This window comes from Humulus lupulus, chromosome 2 (assembly GCF_963169125.1).
Source record: "Humulus lupulus chromosome 2, drHumLupu1.1, whole genome shotgun sequence".
NCBI lineage: Eukaryota > Viridiplantae > Streptophyta > Magnoliopsida > Rosales > Cannabaceae > Humulus > Humulus lupulus.
In genome coordinates this window covers 4,436,018-4,452,222 of record NC_084794.1, presented here as the reverse complement: position 1 = coordinate 4,452,222, position 16,205 = coordinate 4,436,018, and the positions used below count along the sequence as shown (strand labels likewise).

The following is a 16,205-nucleotide window of genomic DNA, read 5'->3' as shown; positions in this document are numbered from 1 at the left end:
TTTATATCTTTAGGTCAATGTATATCACTTTAAAAAATGCCATCAAATTAGTTAAAATGACTCCTCCAGGTAAACTTTGAATTATTGCTGCATCTTCTGTGTGGGTACAGATGCTGAAAACTAGTCCAAATTAGAAGAAGGTATTTTAATTTACAATCTCTTTCTCTAAGAAAATGGTAATCTCATATTTTACTCTTTTGGGCTTGATTACTTTTTATATTTAAAATATGATTATATATCACATTTGTATTAAGAAAAATGAATACTATATTTAGATATTCCTATATTAAGAGTTATTAATATAGCTTTACTAAAATAAGGAAAGGCTTATATTAATTAGTATATATAAGACGACTAAAAAAATGTGTGGTTTATATGGTTTAGAAAAACCTATAAATTAGTTTTATGTATTCATTCTCAAACATCCCAAAACAAAAAGAAGACAAGCTTAGAGAGAGAAGCTTTTGAGAGAATTTTTGTGAGAAAAAAATTCTTGGGTATAATTGGGGTGTGGGTTGTGAGAAGTGTTGTAAACACTTTGTGTATTTTTGTTTCTCAGTTTTAGTAAAAGAATTGCAGCAAATTTAGACATTTTTTTGCGTGTGTGTTATTTCCGCTATTATTTTTATTCTCACTAATCTGATTCATAAGAAAATTCGCGTAATTTTTCCCAACAACTGGTATCAGAGCCGTGGTTAGAAATTCTATCCGGAAGTCAGATTTGAGTGGGAGCGATGGCAGCAGACGAAGGAAAGGTGAAACTTGAGAAATTCGATGGTACAGATTTTGGATTTTGGAAAATGCAGATCGAAGAAGCCAGGGGTATGAAAGATGAAGAATGGAATCTTCTTGATAGACAAGCCCTCGGAGTTATTCGATTGACGTTGTCTCGCAATGTTGCTTTCAATATAGCAAAGGAAAAGACCACGGCGGGTCTTATGGCAGCACTCTCTAATATGTATGAGAAGCCATCAGCCTCAAACAAAGTTCATTTGATGAGGCGATTATTCAATTTGCGGATGACGGAAGGCTCATCGGTAGCTCAACATCTAAATGAACTTAACACCGTCACAACCCAATTGAGTTCAGTTGGAATTGAGTTTGACGAAGAAGTACGAGCATTAATACTTTTGTCTTCTTTACCAGACAGCTAGAATGCTACAGTCACAGCTGTGAGTAACTCATCGGGAAGCGATAAGTTAAAATTTTACGATGTTCGTGATCTAGTTCTCAGTGAAGAGATCCAACGGAGAGAGCCAGGTGAATCATCAACCTCTTCAGTATTACATACAGAGTCAAGAGGGAGAAATTCAACTAAAGGGAATGGCCATGGAAGATCGAACTATCGAGGTAAATCCAGAGATAGGAGGTCCAAATCTAGGAATCCCAATAATTCCCAAAGCTCGAAGGCCATCGAGTGTTGGAATTGCGGTAAGATTGGACACTACAAAAACCAGTGCAAAAGTGCACCGAAAAGCCAAGATGGGAAGGCAGAAGCAAATGTTACTTCTACCTCAAAGGGTGATGATGCGTTGATATGCTCTCTAGAGTGCAAGGAAGAATCTTGGGTGTTAGACTCTGGAGCATCATTCCACGCTACTTCAAAGAAAGAATTCTTTGAGAGGTATGTCTCTGGAAACCTTGGAAAGGTATACCTTGGTGATGACCAACCTTGTGATATTGTTGGTAAAGGTGTAGTGAAGATTAAGTTAAATGGGTCTGTTTGGGAGCTGAAGGATGTCAGACATATTCCCGACCTAAGAAAAAACTTGATCTCAGTAGGGCAGTTGGCTAGTGAAGGCTACAATACAAACTTCCAAGGTGATAATTGGAAGATTTCAAAGGGTGCAATGACAGTTGCTCATGGAAAAAAGAGCGGCACACTTTACATGACATCAGGTGGGTGCTATTCAATTTCAGTTGCAATAGGGAATGAAAATTCCAATATGTGGCACCAGAGACTTGGCCACATGAGTGAGAAAGGGATGAAACTCATGCATTCGAAGGGAAAACTCCCAGGTCTACAATCAGCTGAGATAGACATGTGCGAAGAATGCATAATTGGAAAGCAGAAGAGGGTAAGCTTTCAAACAAATAGTAGAACCCCAAGGAAGGAAAGATTAGAACTTGTTCACTCTGATGTTTGGGGACCAACGACTACATCATCCATTGGTGGGAAACACTACTTTGTGACTTTTATCGATGATCATTCTCGGAAGGTATGGGTTTACTTTCTAAAGCATAAGTCCGAAGTGTTTGAGGCTTTCAAGAGATGGAAAGCTATGGTTGAAAATGAGACAGGTCTGAAGATTAAAAAGTTCAGAGCTGACAATTGTGGTGAATATGAAGACAAAATATTCAAGAAGTTTTGTTATGAGCACGGAATCAGAATGGAGAGAACCATGCCAGGCACACCTCAACATAATGGTGTAGCTGAGCGTATGAATCGAACATTGACAGAAAGAGCGAGAAGCATGCGTATACAGTCAGGTTTACCAAAGCAGTTCTGGGCAGAAGCAGTCAACACAGCAGCTTACTTGATTAATCGAGGCCCATCAAGTCCACTAGAGCACAGAATACCAGAGGAGGTATGGAGTGGAAAAGAGATAAACCTATCACATCTAAAAGTTTTCGGTTGTGTAGCTTATGTGCATATTAGTGATCAAGGTAGGAATAAGCTTGATCCTAAATCTAAGAAATGCACTTTCATTGGCTATGGCGGGGATGAGTTTGGCTACCGTATTTGGGATGATGAAAACAAAAAGGTCATTCGTAGTAGAGATGTGATTTTCAACGAAAGAGTGATGTACAAGGACAGACACAAAATTGACGCTATTGACTCAGAGCATAGTGGGCCAATATTTGTAGATGGAGATTATGACCCAGATAGTTCTGTGACAGAGTCAATTGAGACAAGTCCTCAGGGAGAGAAACTTGTTGGACAAAGCAGTACACAATAGTCTGGCACAACGCTACCTCTTACTCCAGATCCTGTATTGAGAAGGTCTTCTCGACCTCATGTGCCTAATAGGAGATATATGAATTATTTGTTGTTGACTGATGAAGGAGAGCCTGAATGCTATGATGAAGCATGTCAGACTTGTGATGCAAGCAAGTAGGAGCTTGCCATGAAAGACGAGATGCAGTCTTTGATTTCCAACCAGACATGGGAACTAGCTGAGTACCCATGGGTAAGAAGGCACTTCACAACAAATGGGTGTACAGGGTGAAGAAAGAACATGATGGCTCTAAGAGATATAAAGCCCGATTAGTAGTCAAAGGATTTCAGCAGAAGGAAGGAGTTGACTATACTGAGATTTTTTCTCCTGTTGTGAAGCTCAATACTATTAGATCAGTGTTGAGTATTGTTGCCATTAAAAATCTTCATCTTGAACAGTTAGACGTGAAGACTGCATTTCTTCACGGAGACTTGGATGAGGAGATATACATGCATCAACCAGAAGGTTTTTCAGAGAATGGGAAGAAGAATATGGTATGCAAACTTAAGAAGAGTTTGTATGGCCTAAAACAAGCCCCAAGGCAATGATACAAAAAGTTTGACAGTTTTATGCACAAGGAAGGCTTCCAGAAGTGCAACGCTGACCACTGATGCTATTTCAAAAGATATAGGTCCAGCTATATCATTTTGCTACTTTATGTTGATGACATGTTAGTAGCAGGTTCAGATATGGATGATATCAAAAAGTTGAAGCAACAATTGTCAAAGGAGTTTGACATGAAGGACTTGGGTCCAGCAAAGAAGATTCTTGGAATGCAAATCACAAGAGATAAGCATAGAGGGATTTTGCAGTTATCTCAGTCAGAGTACATCAAACGTTTTTTGCAGAGGTTCAACATGGGCGATGCCAAGCCAGTCAGCACAGCGTTGGCAAGTCATTTTCGCCTATCCAAGGGTCAGTCCCCTGAGACAGAGGAAGCCAGAGATTTCATGGCTAAGATTCCTTATGCCTCAGCTATTGGGAGTTTGATGTATGCGATGGTTTGTACAAGACCAGATATTGGACATGCAGTGGGAGTTGTTAGCAGGTTTATGTCAAATCCAGGAAAAGCTCACTGGGAAGCAGTGAAGTGGATTTTGACTACGAGGCACCACAGATAAGTGTTTGTACTTTGGAAAAGGTGAATTAAAAGTACAAGGCTATGTAGATGCAGACTTCAGAGGTGAAGTCGATCACCGGAAAAGCACCACGGGTTATATATTCACTGTTGGAAATACAGCTGTTAGTTGGATGTCTCAAATGCAAAAGATTGTAGCTTTATCCACTACAGAGGCTGAGTATGTAGCAGTGGCTGAAGCTAGTAAAGAGATGATATGGCTTCAAGATTTGTTAACTGAGCTAGGATTCAAGCAAGAGAATAATGTTTTGCATAGTGATAGTCAAAGTGCGATCCACCTGGCAAAGAATTCAGCATTTCATTCTAGAACCAAGCATATTGGACGTCGTTATCATTTCATCAGATCTTTATTGGAAGATGAAGTGTTAATACTGGAGAAGATCCAAGGAAGTAAGAATCCAGCAGATATGTTGACAAAGACGGTGACGATTGAGAAACTGAAGTTGTGTTCAACTTTAGTTGGCCTGCAAGAGTAACAAGAACGAAAAGCTCTGCTGCATAGAGTAAAGTGTGAAGACTGATTTCAATCTGTCTTCAAGTGGGAGATTGTTAAGAAAAATTAATAATATATTTAGATATTCCTATATTAAGAGTTATTAATATAGCTTTACTAAAATAAGGAAAGGCTTATATTAATTAGTATATATAGGACGACTAAAAAAATGTGTGGTTTATATGGTTTCGAAAAACCTATAAATTAGTTTTATGTATTCATTCTCAAACATCCCAAAACAAAAAGAAGACAAGCTTAGAGAGAGAAGCTTTTGAGAGAATTTTTGTGAGAAAAAAATTCTTGGGTATAATTGGGGTGTGGGTTGTGAGAAGTGTTGTAAACACTTTGTGTATTTTTGTTTCTTAGTTTCAGTAAAAGAATTGCAGCAAATTTATACATTTTTTTGCGTGTGTTATTTCCGCTATTATTTTTATTCTCACTAATCTGATTCATAAGAAAATTCGCGTAATTTTTCCCAACAATTTGCAAATAATATTTTTATTTTGACATTGATTCATGATTGATGATTGTGTTATGCTAGAGGAATTTTATTCGTATCAAGAAAAAAAAATTGGTAGTGTTAATGAAGAATGGGTGGTTCTATGGAGAGAGAAGGTGGTGCTAATGGTGTTAATGACATTTATGGTGGATAATTTTATTTTTTATGAGTGGTGTGTTGTGCTTGGCCTGTGGTTAGAGAGGAGGAAGAATATCGGTTGGGAGTAGGGATGGAAATTTTCCCCACAATGACGGCCCCCACAGAGACTTACCTAAATATGGAATGGGGCAGGGACGGGGACCATTTTCAAACTTAATTTTTATTGGGCGGGAACGGGGATAACACTCCCCGCCCCAACGAGACCCATTTAATTTTTTATTTTATTTTATAATATTTGTTTATCTATTTTACAAGTTTATTTATGTGATTTTATAGCATATTAGTAATTTTTAAAAAAAATATTTTTTATTTAAACATATTTAATTCTTTGATAGATTAATAAAGTGTAGGAAGTTTCTTTGGTAGGGCCTTCAAAAAGGGCCCTATCGTAGGGCTCTTTTGTATTTCTCAACTTTTGAACAGTTTTCGGCACGATTTTTTTTTATGACCGTGTATATTGTAGTTATTTAGAGCATCCTGCAAATTTTCAGAAAATTCTTAATAATTTACAGTGCCGAAAACTAAATTCAAACATGCTATTTTCCACACGCATAAAAAAATTAGTCACGGGTGCAATAATTTGTTTTCGGCACTGTAAATTATTCGGAATTTTCTAAAAATTTGCAGGATGCTCTAAATAACTACAATATACATGGTCATAAAAAAAAATCGCACCGAAAACTATTCACGGGTTGAGAACACAAAAAAACCCTACGGTAGGGCTCTTTTTGAAGGCCCTACAATAAGGCTCTTTTTGAATATACTACCATAGAATTATCCTATAGTGTAATATATATTAATTTTAAGTAATTTATATTTGTTTATTTTATTTTAAAATAAATAAGTACTCTGGAGATTCCTCATCCCACTCCATCCCCAATGGGTAATATACATAGATGGTGGTGGGGATAGAGATTAAAATGATTAATGGGGATGGGCCCACTAATTACCTGCCCTATTAGAATTTTGAATGAGGAGGGCAATCTTGTCTGTTTTGTTGAGAAAGTCATATTTTTGTGATAATTATGAAAGTTGAATATAAAATAAATATGGATTACTAGAAGAAGAAAAAAAGCTAATCAGGGCCTAATAATGATTAGCCGACACACAGACAAACCTTGATCTAGCATTGGTTGGGAAGTAGTCTTGGAAGATATAGCATTTAGGTTTAATAATTATATAGACTTATCTTTTGTCTATTGTAACCGAATGGATAACTTGTTAGATTATTCTAGGGATGTCAATTTAACCCGCAAGGTAGGATTCCCTAATAGGGCGGAAGTGAGGAACATGATCCCGTTCTGAATCCGCCCGGTTTATATTGTAACTTATATTTTTAATATAAATATTGATAAAAATATATAATATAATGATTTATATAAAAATATATATTTATTAATGATATAATTTATTGTTTTTTAATTATTTTATATTAAAAAATATTAATTATTTTAATTTAATTTATCAATTTTAAAAAAAAAATTAAAATTTTTATTAAACAGGTACTCGATGGGTCCGACCCACCCCGCCTTGTTTACATCCCTAGATTATTCTCTTGCTAAGAGAGCTTCTTGACTATATAGCGTGGTGGTTTGGTATTCCTAACTATTTATACAATGGTCAGGTCTTTTTATGTGTTTATATGATATTTTATTTCAAATTTGGTACTTTTTTTTCACATCTAAGTTTACATTTCAAATCTAATTTTTTTTCCTTCAAACTAAGTTGTAACCAATTACCATCATGGTCAATTTAGATTTTTTTTGTACAAATTTGATTTTTCTTTTCACTGCTGGCTAAGTAACTAGTTACCATTATGAACAATTTAGAAAAATTTATTTAAATTTGATTTTTCCCGTCACACCTGCCTAAGTAACCAAGTACTATTGCGACTGTTTACTTTTTTTTTTCAACCCTAGCTATAATCACTTACGATCACAATTGATATTTTTTCACACATGGCTAAACAACAAGTACCATTACAATCAATTTAGTAGTTTTTTTTTTCTTTTTTGAGATCTGTTTTTCTTTTTTTAGATCGATTGAGTTTTTTTTTTCTTTTTCAGACTTGATTAAGTAACCAGTTACCATGACAATAAGTTTAGTTTATTTATTTCATATATGTTTATCTTTTTCAGACCTGGTTAAATAACTAGTTACCATCACGTCACCAACAAATAAATATTATTTTGATGGTAGTAACAGTTACTACAACGTAAATTAAAAAATAAAAAAAAACTTATTCGAAAAAAAAATATGGTAAACAAAAATAATATTGCCAAAATATGAAGAAAAAAAGCCATAAAAATGTAAAAACAAAAAATCAAGCCATAAAACAATACAAAATTAAAAACCCCACATTTATCAAACTTAATGAAAAAAAAACATATTTCATGTAATTTCCTCATTTAATTACGAAGAGATAATATTCATTTCGGGCTTGTTTTTCAGAATTAACAAAAAAAAACAATATATATATATCAAAACAAATAATCATTAAAGTAAAAATAACTTGAAAACAACACAAAAAAAAGACAAAATTGTAAAAATAAAAAAATGTAAAAATTTCCTTAAAAATGTAAAATTTTCTTTAAAACCGTAAAATTAAAAAAAAAATCGTAAAAACGTAATTTTAAATTGAAAATGAATATTTGAGGTAAAAATCTCAATAAAAAAGGGCTCAGTTATTGGGCTTGTTTTGAAGCCCAAAACGACAACCATACAAGGGCCCCCCGAATTTCGAAGGAGGAAGACGAAGTAACAAAAACGTACCCGCCATCACATGCCGTGACCGACCGACCCATCTTCCCCCGAAACCCTAAAATTCACCCCTGTTCTATTCTATTCTCCATTCCCATGGAAGAAGACTCCTTCAAACTACGAGTCAACAAAATCTTTGGCTCTCTCAACTCCTCCTCCACTTCGGCTTTCTCCTCTTCTGCTTCAGCTTCCACGCCTTCGTCTCTCAACTCGCTATGGTGCTTAACCGACGAAGAAATCGTCAGAAAGGAATGGAACCGCGACAAGGACATTCCCGAGCAACCCGAACCCGAATCCAACTCAGTTCCCAAGTATGATCACCCAACTGAACTGGACAAAGACCTCGAAGACCTCGACGACGAAGAGGAAGAAGTTGAAGACAAATCGTTGAGTACTAAGCCTGCGAAGCCGGACGATTACAACGACGAGGAATGGGAGGTCAAATCTTGCATCGGCTTGGATTGTACTCTCGATTTCGAGGTAGAAATTTGTTTTTTTTTTTTATCATTGTTGTTGTTGTTGTGCAAGTTGTTTCTGAAATTGAAATTTTGTTAAATTATGGATGATGGTGATGATGATGCAGGAGGAGGAAGATGAGTATGATAAAGTGGCGGTTGGTGATGAGAAGCCTGAAGAAATCGATGATTACGGGATTGACATAGATTCCGGCAATGTGCTTCCGACTTCATTCAAACAAGTCACGAAAGATCCCCGGGCGAATCACTTGGCAGCCAAGCTCAGGCTCAAGGAAGATGCCGAAGCAGCCAATAACATCGACCAAGCTGTTGATACTGCATCCAATGTTTCCAACCCCAAATCGATTCTCAAGAGGAAAGATAACACAGTGGACTCCAGGTCGCTTAAGCGTGTAAGGTTCGATCCCGAGTGCAAGGATAATGATAATGGTGGTGATACTGACGCTGCTCATGCTGATGATTTTGGTGCTGGGGTTCCTGATTTTCTGCGGAATCCTTCTAGATACACGCATTACACATTCGATGATTCTTCGAGTGAGTTGAATGAGGAATCTAACAAGCAAGCGTATATGGACTTTTTCAATATGATGAAGAGATCGAGTAATAGTGATGATGATAGAGATGCGAGTGGTTTTGATAGTTTCGGATCAGTTACTTTCATACCAAGAAAGAAAAGTGGGGATACTAATGCAATGGTAGATAGCTGTACAGAGTTAGTGCAACAAGTTGGGATTAATAAGGATGTTTCCCCCGCTATCCGGCGAGGCGTGTCGATAAGTATTGCAGCTGTAGATGTTGAAGAAAGTGAAGTTAGTGCAATGGAAGAAGACGAACCTGAATCCATGGCAGATAGGAAGAGCAATTCTCAGAAACCAGGGCGCCAGTATCGCATGAAAGCTAGGTCAGAGTCGGATGAGTGATTCAATGGGTTGGTGACTGGTCAGCTTGGTAGTTTACCTTGCCAATACTTTGGCTTGTATGTTAGAAAAACTGACAAATAACTTACCCCACCCTTTCTTGTACAAAGAAAGATTGGATTGGAATTTGCATTGGATGAAGATTATGTTTTCTTTTAACAGATTTGACTAGATAAAACTGCTTTGGGAATATCTCATAGAACCCTATTGTAGGGCTTTTAATATCTAAAGCAAAGTAACAGTTACTAAGAAGAGGTATAGCCTCCTAGATACTTATGTATATTAAGGTTGTTCTTTTATAATCTATTCATTTTCTTAAGGTCGATATTGTATTACCAATGATTAAATGAAGTGATAGGGTGTCATTGTCATGTTGTAACTTTTGAAGGTCAAATTCATAAAAATCAGAAAACATGTGAATCATTTCAAGAGAGACATAATAAAATCTCTTTTGGGTCCCTACAAAATCTGTCAAAATATTGCTCTATCATTTCTCTTCATTCATCTCAATTATAATATGATCTTTTGGTGTAACATGGGAATTTCCCAGAAAGGGAAATATAAGGTTAGTTCTTGGTGATTAACTTGCAACTCGGTGTTTGTAGGTGCAGCCCATAAAAAAAAATGTCTGTTTGGAACAAACTTACAGGTCAGCTATACTTAGTATAAGCGCTTCCTACAGTCTGCCGCACCACAGTAACATGGCACCTTTTTCACCTTTCCATCAGGACCGAACACACTATCTAGGGCATAGCCGTAATCATAGGTGAGCTCCTGTCACAATTAATCCAATATCGAGTCAGTTATCATCAGAACTCTTGTGCCAAAAATCTAGGGTTAACACTCAATTCAAGTGAGTTACCTGTAATGGGGGTATGTTGTCTGCTGCAAATAACATTACCCGAGCAAGTTTCATGTCATGGTGGGCGTGCAAAACACACTGGACAAACAGATTGGGTCCACAGCTATGATTAATAAATCTAGCAATGTTCCCACTGTAACCAGCATCAATACAAAACTCCGGAGAACTTTCAGATACTTCATGTTTGTCTGATGAATTGATCTCAGACCCATATGCATCACGTGACCGCCGCTGTTTAAAGATGAACCAAAACCAATCATTTGTCTGAATATAATCACACTACTTCTGTTGTTTAAGCTGTAAATCACAATCCATAAGGATTTGAAAGAGAATGTAAATCAGTAAACACGTTATTGAGAAATGCACTAATGGTGCAGAACATGTACCTCTCTTCCACCAAGACCCTTCATTGTTTGCAAGCAATCTATGTCAAATATATAATCATTCCCAGAGACACTATCTACATCTTCTGTCCTCCTAAGTATTCCAGTATACTCACAAATTGGTGCACCAGAAGGTATAAAATCCCAAGATCTGACAGCCCAACCTTTCTTTGGTGTGCGGAAAACCTGCAAATAAGCCACAAAACATGCTTAGACATTAAACCTCTAGGACAGTCGAATATCATTAATGACAATTTAAGCAATTAGCAGTGTGTATACAACCTCAAATCGATACTTCAGTCCTTTCTGAGAGGTTCGGTTCACACAGGCAGGTCCACAACCACACCCGGGGCCACATTCGTAGACCACATCTTTGGCTTCAATTAGTCTAAAAACATTAAAAAAAAGTTAACTTTGAAGGTAAGAGAGAAAAAGCAGAATCAGCCAAACAGTTTGAATATAATCCCTACCTGCCTCCATCACGATGCACGTATGGGAAGTCCGAGCCGTTAAGCATAGCACATGCACAAGTCTTTGAATCCACACAAGTTCCTACGCATTTGCATCCTCCGGTACCTGAGGGAAGCTTGACATTCTTTGCAGGTTTAATAGATTTCAAATATTTGTAACCTGAAAAGTATAAAAATTGAAACTCAACGAAGGAAACTTGCACCCATCACTGTAAAATGGAACTTGACCATGTACAGAGGTCATATGCATTGACATAATTGTGAAAAAAATTGTAACTGAGTTGGAAAAAAATTGGTGAGAAAAATCAAGAACCAAAAACTGACACTACAGAACAGTAGTATACATTGATCCATATATTCATGTTCAGCCACCTACTAAATTAATAGTTCCACTTGCCTGTCGGTGCAACAGGTGGATCATCAACTAAATTTGTAGCTGGAATGGGGATAGTCTCCTGGCCACCAGTGATGTCTTCGCACACCAACCTGAGACAACAAAAAAGTAAAGAGGCAATCACTATAAAACACTATGAAATTTTACCAATTTTTTGAATATTCAATGTTATTTATCACACACCCTCGTATTTCTCCAACTGACTGAGGAACACGCCCAAAGCTAAATTGAACCTGAATAAGAGTAGAACATTATCAACTGAAAAGTCTCAGAACTACTCACAGGCTCACCATGCATGTTGTTTAACTGAAAATGGATTGCAAAAACAAGAACAATTCCACAAAATATGCTATGATACACAAGGCAGGTCCTTTATCTAACAAATTGTTGCTAAAATCACCCTTGAAAAGAAAATCATGGAACATTTGGAGTTGATAAAAAGAAAGAACTGCTAACAGAAAAATATATGATTGTATATATGGTCAGCACTATCCTAACCACATTTCAAAGATATAAAAAGCAAGGGCATGACAACAGGGGAACTTCTTATGAAGGATCCAATCAAACCTGGTTAGTGGTCAACAATGGTTGCCCTTCGAGTCGCTTTAGGCGATACTTGAAAACAGTGAATCCAGATATACCCTTCTCTGCCCAATACTGAACAACCTGTAAAAGAAAAGGCAAACATACTTGACGAACAATACAGAGATCAAGGATCATCTTTTAAATCATATATAGAGACAAACAAATGAAAGAAATACATTGACCCAATACCGAAAAGATATATAGACCCTGGGCTTGAGGCAATTACCTTATATAACCCATCATATGTGTACACTTTTCCACAATAGCTGCTCGAAGATTCATGGCCACGAACAACTCTAACTGGTACACCTTGATCAACACAATTCTGAAATTGGAAGCAAAACATAAGATCTTTGAAATCACTATTGTTTTCAATATCCATCCACACACTTCTAACACTTCTAGACTATTATGCAAGTCAAATACAACAAAAACAATTCAAGCATGCCTCGCCATGTTTTTTTTTTAAAAAACTAGGCACCTCACCTAACCCTACAATATTTACATAAAAAGAAACTACAGCAATTTCCATGTAGGTACACAGGAAGAACTCGAACCTCGGACCTTGGGAGAGAAAACCACTTGTCGGACTTTTTGAGTAAGCATGTCTCACCATGTATTATTAACATTTTGTTACCTTTTATTCACAATTGCAATAACCAACAACTACAGTGTCATACTTGCTGCGGATCGCATGACTGGAACCAAGTACTATACCAAATACCCACATTTGAATGGAAATTATGTTGGCATAGTCATAAGTCATCAATGAACTTCCTCAGTAAATATTAGAAACACGACAATTTTCTGATATTGCTTCTTTTGCAACTGTTTACAACAATATAAACAAGAGCAGCAGCAGCAAACTAAAACACATCACTTTTTTCTACAAAGAAGTTGAAAAAATAATTTGGGTTTATGTACTAAATTGTACTAAAAAGTTATACAACTTGGGGTGTCTGACTCTGACATGTTTAACCCCCAACACAAGCACAGAATACCAAACAAAAAGATTGAGACGATCAATGACTACCATCTCCATAACTCAATATAGAAGAGACAAAAATTAACTAAAGAAAGGAAACCCAAAAACTTTTGAAGCACACACCTTGAGTGCCAAATTGCCACGCTCTAGAACTTGATCTCTAATTTGACGTTTGTCACCAGTCAAATTATGCCCACCTTGTCCAGTATACACCACATCCTCAGCATTGTCTAAATCATCCTCGTACATGCCAGACAAAACAATAGCCACCGCAACTGGGAATGTATACTTGCTGTACTCCTGCAATTTCACCAATAAGAGGAAAAAATAGAGTTAATTTTTCATTTCATAATAACCACATATAACAAGATTTATGAACAATCCCTATAAGTATGTGTCTGAGATCCCTTAACTAGAGAGGGGAAAAAAAGATTCATTACCCCTTTGCTGTAGAGCTGCCCCATATAGTCAATTCCATTCAACCAGTGGCTATGGAAACCAACAACAACCATTTCAGCTCGAGAATAGAACTGATGTCCAACATCAATACCTGCCATTAATAGCATCTTCAGCATCCAAAGAGTATGATAATCATAAGCTTTTAGAAATGTAAGGTTACTAATGTATATATCTCGTCATTAAAATATATCGAGCACAAAAGGAATTTGATGCTATAAAAACTTATCATTCTTTCAACCAGAACCCATAATAAATAGCATGCTCTTGAAAACATTTAAAGTGAAAGTCACAAACCTGGAATATTGCCCATTCTTTTACCCGGAAATAAAATCTCTTTAGTCTCCATCATCTGCTAGAAAAATTCACTTCGTAAGCCCAATGGGTCACAAAAATTATAGAACATAAATATTAACACAAGAGTAAATGAAATTGACGAATACAACGAAACTGAACAAGTACTTAGAAAACAGAAATTAGCCCATCAAATACTTGCCTTGGTTATTGCCTTCAAATCAGGTCGCTTTGCTTTGTTCTTTGTATCTTCTACTACAACTTTTTTCTGTAATATTTTGAACACTAATAAGTACAGAAGAATCCTACTAAACTTGCTTTAACCCCAAAAAAAGAACAGATTCTAAAATGCACGCGACACAGAGCTAATTAATTAAACACAAATACATAATACATATGAAGCAAAAACCATTTCTTTAGAGATCCATTACAAAAATAGATACCTTGGATTTAGAACCTTTAGATGTTTTCTTATCTTCCACCACTCTTGCGCACCTCTTCTCCTCCTCCTGCAAAACAGGCAAACCCAAAAGTAGTAAGAACCTAAGCAAGCTAAACAAAACTATTTACAAAAACTCAAGAAGACGGGGGTGGTGGGTTCCGAGACGAACCCACAAACTAACCTGAACGAAATGCAGATAGTGCTTGTTGAACAACCTGAGAGTTTCCTTGACCTTCGCATGGTCGCTCTTCCCCTCCAAATTAAGAGGGGTCGGACCACTCTCACTTAAGTTAATAGTCGTATTTTCTTCAATAACCAGAGGCTCGGGAGTAGAAACTACGGCATTAGTAGAAGAAGAAGAAAGCCTTCTCTTCTTAGAAGCTCCATCTCCTTCTGGACGACCATCAAGCAACTCGACTCTTCGCCGAACGAGAACTTCTTTCTCAACTTTCTGCCTGAGCTTAATCCGAGCACTGTGTCTCCTGGTGGAAGATGGTTCCTCTTCCGCAGCAGCAGCAGCAGTCGCCGAAACCGTCTTCGTCAAAACATCACATTTGGAGATTTTGAGAGGCGAAGAGTGAGGAGGAACCTGAGGAGAATCGGAAGAAGCGGCGTTGGGAATGGGACTCTGAATCGAACCCATGCATTTCAGAGATTTCTCAACCATGTTCCAAACCCTCTCTCCCTTCTCAAAATTTCTTTTAGGGAAAAACTGGAACCGAAGGGTTCTTCTCCTCTCTCTCTCTCTCTCTACTCTCTCTTTTTCTCTCTCTGATTCTCTCTCTGTATGGGGTGGTGTAACTGTACGGTCTTCGAACAGCAAATAGAATTTGGAAATTTTTTTAATTTTAATTTAAATTTAATTTTCATTTTCATTTTTGTGCTTTTATTTTTATTTTTATTTTTAGTTCCCGCCTTCCTTTTTTTATCTCCTGCTGTCTGGAAATGGAAATTAAAATTTGTCCATTTCTTCTACTAATTTGTAATTTTGTTTTTTTGCATTGTTTGGTCCTCAAATTTTACTTTTTTTGCACTTTCGTCCTTTACCTACATGTTGAATTTGAGTGACAACATCAAACTTTGTTCCTTATTAGGTAATTAATTAACATTATGAGGAAAATAGTAATTATTGTTACAAAAATTGCATAAATAAGTCTTAAAGTGTAAGGTATGTGATGTTTCGATGATTTTTAGCATTAATTGGTAAACAAATTGCCAAATATATAGAGAACTTTGAGATTTTGAGCAAATAATGCTTAAGTCCTCTCGAGAGAGTCTAAAATGTGATCAATTTTTTCCCAAATGTGTATCCACTTACTTATAGGTAAAGATTATGAAAGAGTTCGATCACTAAACTTGAGAGTCTAAAACGTCGTTAATTTTTCGGGTTTGTATCCACTTAATATAGGCTTATAAGTGAATATTACAAAAATGTTTGATCATTAAGTGCAATAAATACAACAAATACAATATTATCAAAATGTCAACGTCAAGTACGGTTATGTGCTCGAGCATTTTTAGTAGTTAGTTTCAATTGTAAAGTCATTTAAACTTCAATACAATTTATGTGTTGAGTAATGATATGTGCATCCAAAATATACATCCAAATATTAAAAAAAATTATAATGATAATATCACTTTAGACCCCACGTACATAATTTTCACTTAATGCGTAAAAAATCATAATGATTAATCATACTATTAAATGATAATATTATCTAAAATTGTAGAGTTATTTGATGGCACTAGGTGCCCCAATCAAGCACAACCAAACAGACCATTATTGTGAGCATCTAGCATAATAGATTTTGGCATCTTGTTGTGAAAATTAATGTAAATAAGTGTACGTGGTCATACAAGTGATATAATAATAAGTTGATTATCGTCTCTATA

At 36.3% G+C, this 16,205-nt stretch overlaps 2 protein-coding genes across 2 annotated transcripts; one reads left to right on the top strand and one right to left on the bottom strand.

Annotated features, from left to right (window-relative positions):
• Positions 1–8,055: 8,055 nt before the first annotated feature.
• On the top strand, positions 8,056–9,760 carry LOC133816974 (uncharacterized). Its single transcript, XM_062249338.1, has 2 exons — positions 8,056–8,528; positions 8,632–9,760. Exons 1-2 carry the CDS (start codon positions 8,145–8,147, stop codon positions 9,442–9,444), a joined length of 1,197 nt encoding a protein of 398 aa, XP_062105322.1. The 5' UTR covers positions 8,056–8,144; the 3' UTR covers positions 9,445–9,760.
• Positions 9,761–9,910: 150 nt separating this feature from the next.
• On the bottom strand, positions 9,911–15,130 carry LOC133816973 (histone-lysine N-methyltransferase, H3 lysine-9 specific SUVH4). The gene is made up of 15 exons (XM_062249337.1): positions 14,494–15,130; positions 14,314–14,379; positions 14,073–14,138; positions 13,874–13,928; positions 13,561–13,670; positions 13,244–13,420; positions 12,362–12,460; positions 12,118–12,216; positions 11,734–11,783; positions 11,554–11,642; positions 11,157–11,316; positions 10,969–11,074; positions 10,690–10,872; positions 10,304–10,534; positions 9,911–10,215 (listed from the first exon to the last, which is right to left on the bottom strand). The coding sequence occupies exons 1-15, from the start codon at positions 14,977–14,979 to the stop codon at positions 10,102–10,104; spliced, it is 2,091 nt and encodes a 696-aa protein (XP_062105321.1). The 5' UTR covers positions 14,980–15,130; the 3' UTR covers positions 9,911–10,101.
• Between the last annotated feature and the right edge of the window lie 1,075 nt (positions 15,131–16,205).